Source organism: Argentina anserina, chromosome 1, assembly GCF_933775445.1.
Source record: "Argentina anserina chromosome 1, drPotAnse1.1, whole genome shotgun sequence".
NCBI lineage: Eukaryota > Viridiplantae > Streptophyta > Magnoliopsida > Rosales > Rosaceae > Argentina > Argentina anserina.
The window spans coordinates 15,135,036-15,148,936 of record NC_065872.1 but is presented as its reverse complement, the minus strand read 5'-3'; the positions used below and the strand labels follow the sequence as shown (position 1 = coordinate 15,148,936).

The 13,901-nt window shown below is 37.2% G+C and overlaps 2 protein-coding genes across 2 annotated transcripts; both read left to right on the top strand.

Annotated features, from left to right (window-relative positions):
* The first annotated feature begins 6,771 nt into the window (after positions 1–6,771).
* Positions 6,772–7,179, top strand: LOC126802619 (uncharacterized mitochondrial protein AtMg00310-like). Its single transcript, XM_050530271.1, has one exon. The coding sequence runs from the start codon at positions 6,772–6,774 to the stop codon at positions 7,177–7,179; it is 408 nt and encodes a 135-aa protein (XP_050386228.1).
* A 708-nt stretch (positions 7,180–7,887) lies between these two features.
* On the top strand, positions 7,888–8,370 carry LOC126802611 (uncharacterized). The gene has a single exon (XM_050530260.1). The coding sequence runs from the start codon at positions 7,888–7,890 to the stop codon at positions 8,368–8,370; it is 483 nt and encodes a 160-aa protein (XP_050386217.1).
* The last annotated feature ends 5,531 nt before the right edge of the window (positions 8,371–13,901 follow it).

Below are 13,901 nucleotides of genomic sequence, written 5' to 3'. Positions count from 1 at the left end.
CGCCACCGCGAATAGGATTTTTTTGAAATGCCATGGACTCCCCCTGAGCACCCAATTCCAGTTGTATTCATGCGTGAAGGAGAACACAATCCGCTCCCTACCTTTCAGCGCCATTGCCGAAACCCTCAATTTATCATTCGCATACTTCTTTGGACGCCATAGAGCCTTCATCGTCGCCATCAGAGCCTCCTTGTTGTATCTCTTATGGGTCAGCAACTTCCCCACGATTAAAAACTTCTTCTCCTTCCATGCTCCTGGCTCATCTGGAAGAACAATCTCTCGAGACTCCTCCTTCGACAAAACCAGGCGCCTGACCATCTCCCCTAGAGAATCCTCCATTCTACACAACCACGCGCCCAACCTCACCAAACCACAACCAAAACCGTGAAGTAGAGACCACATACGTCTCCCTCCCTGATAGACAAAGAACCCAACTGTAACTTTGCCGACGCGATCGTCGACAAAGAAACCCTAACTCTCCTCCAACGAAACAACGAGAGAGAGAGAGAGAGAGAGAGAGAGAGAGAGAGAGATAAGGGACTTGTAACTTCTCCTGATCTTCATTATATGCACTAATATGAGTCTAACATTAAGGAAATCTAGTCTAGCCCTCCACTTATATTACAGATATCCTATGAGTTGATTGTAATCACAATGCTTAATTCTATTTAATAAAGCAGTAATTTTCGTACAAAAATGTTATTTCTACTCACAAACCCCATCTATGACGAAAATGCTACATCAAATTGAAACAAGATGAAGGAAAAAATATAAATATTTATATAATAGAATAGCGAAATAAGTAAGATTTTTCTTCATCTTAAAATTCATACTACTTTAGCGAAAATTATAGAATGAAATATCAATCACATATAGTATATTGATATATAATCATAGCTTCAATCCCAAAATGTTGCCCAACTATGAACAAGTGGCGTGAAAAATACCTATAATGATGTTTCCCAGTAAGACATCTAGCTAGTTGCTCGAAGTCGTATCACTATTAATTTCTCAACTGTCACGCTCCGAATTTTAAATAATAAAATTCAATTCAAAAACGTGCCAACTCGAATCAAATTGAAATAATTACATTTACAAGTTGCACAAAACTTAATCTACAAGGTAACTGCAACAGTTACAAAGAACTAGTTACAAGAAAATTCTCATATTACAACATTCTACCCTTGTCGCTACATCCCCAAACTCTCACGCAAACATGAACATCATCATACACAAATACCCAACACCATGGATTGGTGCACTGAGTTGTGAACAACAAACCCAGTAAGCTTTTTAAGCTCGTCTGAGTAAACTTAACTCAAGATAAACATGCTTATAAGATATAAGCAACGACATTAAAAATCCACGTAACACACTTGCTATAATGCATGATAAACAGTAGTGTTTCGTGCATAAAAAGATAGTTAAATAAAAATCACAGAAAAATGCAACAAAAGAAGAGAAATAAGTAAAACCAACAACTCAACCAGAACTATAGAACATTCACTTGAAAACCAATATAATCACTCTCACTTTATTTTCTTTTAAACCACAATATCTCTTTCTCAAAAGGGAAACACATGACAAAATTCATGTCTTGAGAATTTAACAACTCAACAACCAAAACACACATCACACAGCTAAATTCCATTTTAAAAACATGCACTCATGAGACCCAGATAACCCTACTAGGTTACCTCTCATGCCGTGCATAGGCAGACAGACTAGAGCTCGAACTGATTGTAACCAATCACCCGGCCAAAGTCTTGGTTCCCGATTTATTTTCCATCACTACGTCCGAATACCAAAAAATGTTTTAACAAGACTCCAATGTTAAAACAACATGTACAATATAATCAATCCATCAATCCACCCATGATAATATTGTACAAAACCCAGCAACTCTTACAACGACACAACATGAATAAGTCATACAATAAATCAATATACCGGAAGGTACATTTGTCTTCCCTTCCGGTCTCATCCGCCAACAATATCAAATAATCACTCAATAAACCAAATTACCGGAAGATACATTTTCTTCCATTCTGGTCCATTCCTCCGTATTAAGATATAATCACATTCAAGGATATAAAAATATAATATAGTAACGTATATATGTACATTTTTATTACCATTTAATCTATATATAAATGGAAAAATTGCCAAAATACATCCTAAATTTGGCTAAAATTGTCAATTTGCACTCCAAACTTGTATTTGAGTCAATTTACCTCCTAAACTTAGTAAAAATTGCCGATTTGCACCCCATCCGTTAAATTTAACTGTTTTCATCCAATTTTGCGTCAAATGTCATGCACATGAGGGGTAATGTTGTCATTTTATATTTATATTTTTCTTAAAAACAAATACAAATATTAAGGAAATTATTTTTTAATCAAATTATTTATTTACATCTTTTTTCTACATACTTAACCCTATTTCGAATTATATATTCAACATACCCACACATTCAAATATAGTGTGTTGTCTATATATATATGTACACATTGTTGGAAGAGGAACGAAACGAGAATAATAACGACGTAATGGAACAAAACGTAACCATTTAATTATTGATCATGGGTCTTATATATAGGTATTACATGACTACAATCCCGTAGAATTCGGAGTCCTAATCTATTACAGAGATGCGAATCTATCTCTAATAGGAAACCTAATAAGGCTAAGACACACACAATGGTAGAATAGTAATTCTTCTAGAACACACATTTATTTTTAATTTTCAATGTATTTTTTTTCTAATATCTTTTAACATACTATATCACGTAAAATAATAAATATATAAATCAATAACATGTTTTGAAAAAAAAAATTGTAACAAGTGTTCATCTTAAGTAATTTTATTAATTTATTTCATTATTAAATATGAATAAATATATAATGACAATATTGCCCCTCAAATGCATGACACGTGACTTAAAATTGGATGAAAAACATTACATTTAACGGATAAGGTACAAATAGGCAATTTTTACCAAGTTTAGGAGGTAAATTAACTCAAATGCAAGTTCAGGGTGCAAATTGACAATTATGACCAAATTTAGGGTGCAAATCGGCCTTTTTGCCTATATAAATTGAACATATCATATCAATATCCATAAGCATAATCCAATTTCATTCTCACATTCATCATAGTCCATAATCACTAAAACCTTTTTAAATCATTTTATTAAAATACCGTTTTACTTATCCATGAACGGTAGACGATCAAGTTCACCTAAAACATATTTTCTGAACAATTTTTATAAGTTAGTGATGCAAGGACTATGTTAACAACTCCAACTAAAATCAATAATTCTAACACTACTTCGATCATGATGATCATTGTGAGGTTTACTCACATGTGTCTTCTACTTAGAATATGAAAAGTACTAGCTACCACAATTACTCCATAACCAAGCAACAAGTACCTAATTCATATCAAGATTGCACGTCATTAACACTTCAGAGACAACAACAACAATTCAACTTTCCTCATATAAACTATAACCTGTAACATGGCCACTCGAGCCACCACTCATTTGAGACTAATTAAAGTCTCCAAATTACCCAAGGTGTTACTATGCTAACCCTCATGAATTCAGCATCGAATCCACATGTACAAACCTTCTAAATAAACAACAACTTGTAACTTATTAACAATTGAAAAATAAAATAGTTATGGCTCAATCTGTCGCTCCACCTAACCTGAAGACTTGTCACTCGAGACAACTCTTTCTCCGAGACCCCCTAAGGTCTCTAGACCCTTGCTAAGCAACAACATAGTGTTACTCGCCGAATTCAAAGCTCACGAGTCGAAAAGCCTAACTTGCTCATACGACAACCAAAACCTACGAATTACATAACAAATCGCTCCTATTGACGAGCATGAAGCACTAGAGCCTTCAAAAGCTATGCAACAAGTCGGATGCAATCTTGCAAGCCACTAAAAAGGGTTGTCTAAGGCTCTCTGCACACACACTTACCCCACATTCTTGAGTTCTCCACTAACTAATTTCACAAATATGAACATCAAAGCATGACAATAAGCATAAGCACCTGTGGAAGTCCCAAAATCAATTGGAAAACTGCCTCAAGTTGCTGCTGTCATGGGAACTCAAATTGGATTCTTCAAGCTTCAAACCAAGCTCCAAGGTTGCATGGTCATGACTAAGAGGAGTCAACAGCGGGCCGAGTTGAGTCCAAAAGCAGGCCGGGCTGGATGCAAGTAGGAGAGTAAGACCAAATGGGGAGTGTGAGTTGGCGGGGGGACAAAAAAAGGTCGTGCAAGGGTGGTCAAGGTCCCGGTTTCGAAAGCTGAAAAGTCTGAGTGTTCTTCTTTGCGCTCTTCCGTGATGGGTCCGGTTTCGACCCATCATGCACAATGAATGTTCTGTGTTGGAACTTCCAGGGGATTGGGGACTCCTGGACAGTTACATGGCTTAAAGGGATAATATCTCTCATTCATCCCAAAATTATGGTCTGATGAGGTGAAGGTGGCTCTTCAATCTTTTTCGGATCACCATATTGATATGGTGATTGGAACATCGGGGGAAGCTGATTGTTGGAGATATTCCGGAGTCTATGGCTTCTCTAAGCCTGAGGAGCATATTCAAACGTGGAATCTTCTTCGACAATTGAGTTTGCATGGTAATTTGCCTTGGGTTGCGGGTGGTGATTATAATGAGATTTGTGAACTAATTGATAAGCAAGGTGGTCTTCATAGAAAGGATAGGCATATGAATGACATGCATGAAGCGTTGAATTTTTGTGATCTAGTTTATGTGAATTTTGTGGGTCCTCGGTTTACTTGGAGCGGTAATAGGGGAGGATAGGAGGTTAAGGTTCGGCTAGATCATTTCACTTCAACGTTGGCTTGGAGTGATGTATTTCTAGCTTCGAGAGTAAGATATCTGAATCCTAACGCTTCTGACCATGTTCCCATTGTGCTAGAAGTTATGAAGGAGCGGCGGCCTAGAAGGAAACGTAAGAAAAGGTTCAAGTTTGAACAATTTTGGTTGGCAGAGGAGAGTTGTAAGTTACTGGTGAAGGAAAGTTTGGATGTTTGTACACAATCAACGGAGGCCTCCCTGACATATGTTGGGAGTGGGTCTCTAGATTTATTTTCTCAAAAGTTGTGCCTCACAAGACAAGCTTTGGAAAAGTGGAGTATTGATCAATTCCAAGCCTTACGTCAAGAGATTGATGTGGTTTCTGCTTAACTAGCTACTTTTATGGAGGAATCTTTGTCAGTGGAGGTTAGTAGAGATAGGGCGGCTCTTAAGTCAACATTGTATTCTCTGCTTCAGAAGGAACATGTTTTCTGGAGGCAACGTGCTAAGGTCTTTTGGCTAAGGGATGACTTTAATACAAAGTACTTTCATCAAAAGACTACAAATAGAAAGAAGAATAATAGTATTCGGGTTTGTTTAATAGTAGCGGGGAGTGGTGTTCCAGGCCGGCAGACATTGAGGTTGTGGTGCTCAATTATTTTCACGAACTTTTCACTACTTCTAATCCTTTAGAGTTTGATAATGTTCTGGCAGGGATCCAACCGGTTATTTCTCAAAGTGATAAAATGTAAAGCTAACTAAGGTGATTGATAGGGAGGAAGTTGTTTTTTCTCTAAAGGGGAAGCACCCATCTAAATCCCCTGCCCCTGACAGTTTTTCGCCTTGTTTTTACCAACATTATTGGGAGGTTGTAGGGGATGATGTTGTTTCGGCAGTGACGGAGTTGTTTGGCCATGTGGAAGCGGTTCGGAGGGTGAATAAAATGTATGTGTCTCTTATTCCTAAAGTAGATTCTCCACAATATATGCAGCAGTTGAGGCCGATCTCTCTGTGTAATGTCATTTATAAAATTGGTTTGAAAGTTTTGGCTAATCGACTAAAAGGTTTTCTTGATGGAATAATTAGTCCGTTTCAAAGTGCTTTTGTTCCTGGGCGTCTTATTTATGATAATTCTCTTATGGATTTTGATGTGTCACATTGTTTGAAATGGCGACGAAGTGGTAAAGTGAGTTACGGTGCTTTGAAATTAGATATGAGTAAGGCGTATGATCTGGGAGTGGGTTTTCTTGGAGGAAGTGATGCGTAGATTGGGGTTTGGGGAGGAGTGGATTGGTTGGATAATGGATTGTGTGTCTACGGTGTCATATGCTTTTATTATTACCTCGGGGGCAAGTTGTCCCTTCACGTTGTTTGAGATAGGGAGATTCGTGATCTCCTTATTTGTTCCTGTTGTGTGGAGAAATTTTATCTCGTAATATTATGTATGCGAAGGAGTCAGAGGTACTTCATGGAGTTCGTATCTGTCATGCATCGCCTAGTGTGTCACATCTTTTCTTTGTCGATGATGCGTTTATTTTTTCCAGGTTGGGAGAGAGGAGAGTGAGGTGGTGAGGTCTCTTCTGGAAAACTATGAGGCTGCCTCTGGTCAAGTTGTTAACTTCTCCAAAAGTTGTATTTCTTTCAGTAAGAACGTTCATCCGTTTAGGAGGGAAGGAATTGCCTTTATGCTGGGAGTTGAGATGGTGGAAAAGCATGATAAGTACTTGGGGCTTCCAACAGAACTTAGTATTCCAAAGCGGAGTCGTTTACGTTTCTAAATAAGAAGATTCGTAATCAGACTAGTGGATGGAAAGAGAAATGTTTGAGTGGTGCTTGTAAGAAGTTGTTGATTAAATCTGTTGTTCAATCTATTCCCTCGTATGTTATGAGCTGTTTTGAAGTGTCGAAATATATGTGTGATGAGATGCATCATATTATGGCGAGATTTTGGTGGGGTGATGAGGATAGTGGGAAGAAGATTCATTGGCTCTCTTGGGAGAAATTATGTACCTCAAAAGGTGACGGTGGTTTGGGATTTCGCAATATGCATTTGTTTAATCTCTCACTTCTTGCTAAGCAGGGATGGAAGTTAGTGCATCAGCCTGATTCTTTTTTAGCGAGGTTGCTGAAGGCTCGTTACTTTCCAAAAAACTCTTTTATGGCTGCAAAGTTGAAGGCTGGAGAATCCTACGCATGGCGTAGTATCATGGCAGGAAGGAAGGTGTTGAAATTGGGGCTTCGGATGCAGGTGGGTATAGGGGAGCAGATTAATGTCTGGTCAGACCCTTGGATGCCTATGCCTTCATCTTTTTCTCCATATTCTTCAATTATGGAAGGAACATAAGATCTTTTGGTGTGTGACTTAATTAATGATGATGGTAAGAGTTGGAACATGGAGTTGTTGGGGGATCTTTTCACGGTAGGGGAGGTAGAGACAATTGCAAACATTAAGCTTGGTCATGTGGCAAGTGATGATAGGTATGTCTGGCACTATGATAAAAAAAAATTTGTTTGTTTAATGTGAAAAGTGAGTACTATGTTTTCAACCAAGCTCTTCATACGGTGGGGAGGGCCTCAACTTCTTTGGGAGCTAGTAGACGAGTGAGGAAGTAGTATTGGTCTATGATTTGGAAAACTAGAGTTCCTCCAAAAGTGAGAAATTTTGTGTGGAAGCTTCTTCGAGGTATAGTACCCACTCGGGCGGCGTTAGTAAAGAGAAGAGTTGATATCAGTCAGCCTTATTGTGTTGCATGTGGATCCGAGCTTGAGAGGGATGTCCATTTATTCAAAAATTGTCATGTTGTTCAGAGATTTTGGTTGCACGGTCCGCTGCAGCTTGATGCTGCCTCTCACCAAGCTAGTTATGTTAATGAGTGGGTGCTGATGTGATCAATTCTATTGATGTTGATGCCATAGATGTTTTTCATGGGCTTATGGGCTATTTGGAATGAACACAATAATGTGTTGTGAAAGGGGACGTCTTTCCAACTTTTGATATGATTCATTGGGTTTATAAATTCTAGAGGAGTTTCAGTTTTTTCACCCTAAGGCTATGGGAAAGAAGAAGAGAGCTCATGTTAAGTGGACGTCTCCTCCTAGAGGTCGATTGAAGCTTAATGTTGATGGTGCTTTTGATTTGAGTACCAATAGGGGAGGGGTTGGTGTGGTTTGCCGTGATGAAGGTGGGAGGAGTATCATTATGCTTGCTAAGTCCTATCTATATGCACACTCAGCTCTTGCTATGTTGGCTGAGGTGTGTACAGAGGGTTTGCTTCTTGGTATTAGCCAAGAATGGGGAAACATTGACGTTGAAAGTGATTCTTATGTGTTAGTAGCTGCTCTTAATTCTTCAAGAGCGGATTTATCGGAGGTGGGTCGTATCATAGAAGATTGTAAGAGGTATCTACTTGCCTTACCTTCTTCTTCAATACGGCACATATTCCGAGAAGCAAATTGTGTTGCAGATTACCTTGCACACTTCGCTTGCAATGGTTTTATTGATAGTGTTTGGGTTGAGGATGATGATCAAGAGTAGTGCACACATGCACAATTTAATGTGTGGAACTAGGCACAACATCTGCGATGGAACCAATTCATTGGAAACATCATTCATGTATTTTTCACGCTACTTGTTTGTACATAGTGTACCAATTCTCAGCGACAAAAACTACTTATTCCCACACAGCACTCTAGTAAAGTCCCTCTGCCTCCTCTCCACCATTTGGCATACCCGCGGACCCGCCGGTTCACCAAAACCCTAGCTTTGTCCAATCTTCTTCCGCTTTAGATTTGTTTTTTTTTTTCAGATATTGGCGATTGCTCTCACATCGATGGAAAAAGACGACGAGATGCATCTATAGGTGTTGATGGGGAACAGATATACGGCGTCTCTCTCTCTCTCTATCAACTCGACGCCGTTTCTGGGATTCTTCACCGCTCTTTTCTTCTTATAGGCAGGAATATCTTCTCCCTTGTTTTAATCGATTTGAATTTAGTTTCGATTTATTGCTTCAGCTTGTAGACTTGTACTAATATTGGAATCAATAAACTAATTTTTTTTCAATATTTTCTTTGCCACCTTATCAGTGCAGTGAAGACGGGTTAACCTCATCTTCTTAGATCTGACGTCACGTCTCCGTAAGTCTCGGGTCTTACTTTCGGTTTTTGTTTAGTTCCAGTTTAGAGCATGAGGGAGGTTAGATAATGAAGTTCATTTTAGATTTTTGGTACCAGTGGTGATTTGAATCAAATTCAAGACGGTAAGATTGTTGTTTCCATGGCTGCGCAAGCGTCTGCTATATGACAAATAGAAAATTACATAAATGTGTGTGTTTTTTGCTCCTGATATGGTTTTAAGTTAAATAATACGAATCAAGCATTTGTTTATTTGGGGTAGTTTGGATCTTGTTGGCCTTGAATATGGATACGTTTTTGGTTTTGACAATTGACACTGTTTCTTGTGTATATGAAGATATATGTGGGGGTAATTAAAGGGCTTTCTTTTGTTTGTTTCGTCTTGAATTAGTAGTAGTGAAGAATCTAACACATGACAATTACTATTGAGCTTTAAGTAATTGTAGGAGAAGAACATAGATATAGATAATCACAATATAATAGTGTTTACCGTTAGTTGAATGGTCATTGCTCAATTGTGCTCCATGTTTTGGGATCTGCATGGAAACAACTATCATTTTACAAAGGAGAGTTTCATTTTTGTGCTCCATTCATTTTTGGCGTGTGATGAGCCAGAGAGTTTCATTCGTTTATAGCTTTTGGTCTGTTGATTTGGAGTTTCACTTTGTAAAGGTTACTGGTATGTGGGAACTACATGTCTATGTTTAACAAAGGAGACCATCTAATAAATATGCTATAGGCTTCTCGGGGGTAAGCTGAGTTATTCTTTTATCTGATCTGTCTTCATGACCTCTGAACATTTTCAATTTTTGTTGTTATACGAAACGAGTGAGGAAATCTCACTTGGTGTTGGTGTTGTAAAAGTTGCACGCAGGATTTAAGGTGAGTAAATCTCACTATGACAAGTCTACTATTGGCGGTGACTTGTATTTATGATTTCTTTAATTGAGTGAGCTGTGATGTCGATATAATATAGTGAGTTGTGTATGTGTACAAAAATGGTAAATTGTGGCAGATGAGACTGAATGGGAGATAATGTACCTTCCGGTATGATGGACTTGTTATATATTGTTGTGCAAGAGTCGCTTGGTTGTAGTACATAACATCCATGGATTGTTACATTGTACATGGTTTTAACATCGAGTGTTGTTAAAACGTTTTCTGGTATTCGGATGGTGATGACATTTAAATCGGGAACCAAGCCTTGGCCGGGTGTTGGTTACGATCAGTTAGAGCTCTAGTCTGTTTGCCGTTGTAATGCATGAGGGGTAACCAGGTGAGCTGCCCGGGTCTCATGAGTATACATGTAAAAATGATAATGGGTAACCAGGTGGGCTGCCCGGGTCTCATGAGTACACATGTTTTAAAAATGATATTGGGTAACCAGGTGGGCTGCCCGGGTCTCATGAGTACACGTGTTTTAAAAATGTTATTTGTTACATTTCTTTTGTATGTGATGCATGTTAAAATGTTAGTTTACTCATACGAGCTGAAAAGCTTATCAGGTTTGTGTTTACAATCCCGATGCACCAACTCGATGGTGTAGTGGATAGTTCTACAGGTGGGAATTAGCAGATTCTGAGAGCTTACTCGGAAGATTACTGAGAGTTCCTCCTTCTGTTTGTGATGAGGATCGAGTGAATATTACATTTTTAATTATTTTAATACTTGAGTGTATAAACTGGTGATATATTATTCAAGTCGACTGAGTCGTACTTTGAACTCAGTTTTGATACACTGTTGTAAGATGATTTCAATATATTTGAGATTATTTTAAAGTTTTCATGACTTTGAATTCGAACTTTTATCATTCAAAATTTCGGGGTTGTGACACTTTAATCATCATATTGGGGAGGAGGACATATAAGACATGATATGGGAAGAAGCTCAATTCCATGATCGCTGGCATGGGGACATAAACAACGTTATCAAGAAATAGAAAAGAACGACACTTCGTCAGTGAAACTCTAATAGAAATTCATGTGGACATGTGATAGTTTACTACATGAGGAAACCAAGTGTTGCTAATTTACTATAGCTTTGGTGACCATTTAATTAATTAACACAAGGCTAGTTGCTATATGAATTATGAATAGAGAAGAGATAACAAAGTCAGGGATATGCACTCTGGATCTGTGGCGCCGTCTTTGATAGGCCGGGTTGATATAGATCTTGCTGCTGCTAGTTTCTTGTCTTCAGTATCTAGGCGTCCATCAAGCTTTGGCTTTGAGAAATCCATGGTCTTGAATCTTGATAGGTGCCAAGAGTGTGAAGAAAGGTCAAGGAATTAAAGGAAAGATGGTTGAGAATTCAGATGCATCAAGGCCTCTAAATACAGGTTTCTAAATTACTTATGCGGCAAGTTTCTCCTTTTTTCTTATGAAAGTGGGAGAAGGATTTCCACTTTCAAAACGTTGAGGCGGTGGGAGACGTACACAAAATTTTCAATAACAAAGTCATTATTTACAAGTAATAATCATATCTGAATATCAACATAGCTTTCGGCTGCAAGTGAGCAGTGAGCAGAGGCAGGGAAGCTCAAAAGAATGCAATATATATGCTGTGATTGCTGTCATATGCTGTGATTGCTGTCACGTTTCAAGAAGCATTTTTATCTTCTGTTTGCTTGTTTTAATAGAAAATACCAATATACCAAATATATACCGAGTGTCAATGTCCATTTGCTAGGAGCTTCATTAGATCCTCCAATCTACTACTACTGATCATTATAACTTAGGCATAAGTCCATGCTTGTTGTCAAGTTTAGGAGGCAACGAAAATTTCAAATTTCTGGCAAACAAAGCGCCAACCCTTCCACGGTTGTCTTTACTGCAACTGCAGTGAGCTGAGAAAGTTGGCAAGTCTCAGTGTGAAAGTAGAGTAGACTGGTTACTAGATGCACCCTTCCCTCCAATTATCATGTGAAGAGTTGGATGATGGATTAGTTTATAAAAACAACAGTGCTGCAGGGTCTGGCTTTGTCATCATAGATGTTCATTGTTCTACTCGTTCAGCTATCTCAAGAAATTTTTGCAGATCTAATGTTCTCCCCGCTGAAATTTAGCTCTGACAGGAGGCTTGCGAAAAGCTTTGTAGTTCAAGAAAGATTGAGAATGCACTCTCAGGCTCATATCCGTTAATATCATGTTATTTGATATTCCTGAATCAGCAGGCTTCCTGCAGCCCTGCTAGTTTCTGGTGCAACGGCAAATGCTAATAGACTTGATATCTTCAACTTTGGTCATCTGAGGAACATTTTTTTTTCGAGTCTATGTACGTCCAAGTTCAGTCAAGCACTTGGTGGTATGGCTTATCTTTCTTGCTTTTCTGCATTTGGTGGCATGGTACAAAATTATTTTTATGAAAACTTATAACATGGTTCCCGTCAATAAAAATTTATAAAATGGTTTTTAGCTAGATACTTTAATATGCAATGGATGAAGATTATCCCTTAAGTCTATATATGTAATGAGTAAGTGATGCTATTTAATATTTTCTTTACCGCTTCTTTTATTTCTTCATTTTCTGATATCAATATTGTAATTGTCATGCTTGAAAGCTTGCTTAGTAGTCTTTATTGATGCCATCTTTTGCTGCTAGTGGTAGATTTAGGGGCCAAGGTGGAGTACCCCTACTCAGAATTGCATTGAGTATTGTCAAGTGATCAATCTGAATCTGACAATCAAAATAGTAGACTGCAATCTGTGCTAGCATCTTTCTTTAAAATCAAGCTAGCTTGAGCAAGGAAGGAAAGTTTGGAACAAAACTAGTGAAGTCGTTGATTCATTTTTTTTATTGTTTCTTTTTTTTTGGCAGGCGTAGGCTTTCCATTTGATCATTTTTATCAACCAATTCAAAAGTAGGACGCGTATGTGACTAAGTTTAATAGTCATGACTCTTGGCATTTACATGTATTGGTTTGGATTTTCTGCTCACTGCTCACGCAAGAGTACCAAGCATAGGGTAGAGCCGTAGAGGACATTTCCTTGTATTGAAATCAAAAGAACTGGTTTGCATTTTAAAGGGTTAATTTCTTCTATAGTACTTAATGTATGATTACTTTGACAATTTGGTACTTAATGTATGAAAACGGACAATTTAGTACTTGTTGTTCTTATTTGTAAACCATATTAGTACCTCTATCAGTTTTGAACTTTTGATTATATTTTCAAAGTTATTTTCATCATTCTAACCCTAAACTCCCTAAATCCACAAATCCACATTTTAATATATTTTTTTCTATAATTGTCTCTCTTTGGAGATAATTAAATTATATCTCTTCCATTTATCATCCCCTTCGCATATATTGAAATAAATTGTCTTTATGCAATCTCAATTTTTTTATTCAATTTTTTCTTTAAATTACTTATAACTGGTAATAATTTAGATGTGATTGCTATATTAAGAAGATTTATATTTAGATATGTGATTAAATACTTGTGACACCTTTTACTTTATATCTTATACCTTATAAGATTAATTTAACGGAATTGCCAAAACTGTCGATGATATAATAGTTTAAGGATATATACTAATTATATTTGAAACCATATGGACAAAACTGTTTTTAGGTATAAAGTAATACGTGTCACATATATTAATATGTAACTCATAACAAATGCTAAGTGGACGAGTTATATTAATTTTTTGTGATAATTTAAAGACAATTTAGAGATAATATGAAAAAATGAAGTAAAGTATGAATTAATGAGTTTAGATCTATAATGACAAAAATAACTTTGAAAATATGATCAAATTGATAGAAGTACCAAATTAGCTTTAAAATAAGAACTTCAAATATCAAATTGTCTGTTTTCATACATCATATACCAAATTGTCTAAGTAGTCATACATCATATATTATAAGACGAATTTACCCTCTAAAGAATTCTACCTGCAACAAAAGATAACTAAACTACTAGCACTAATACT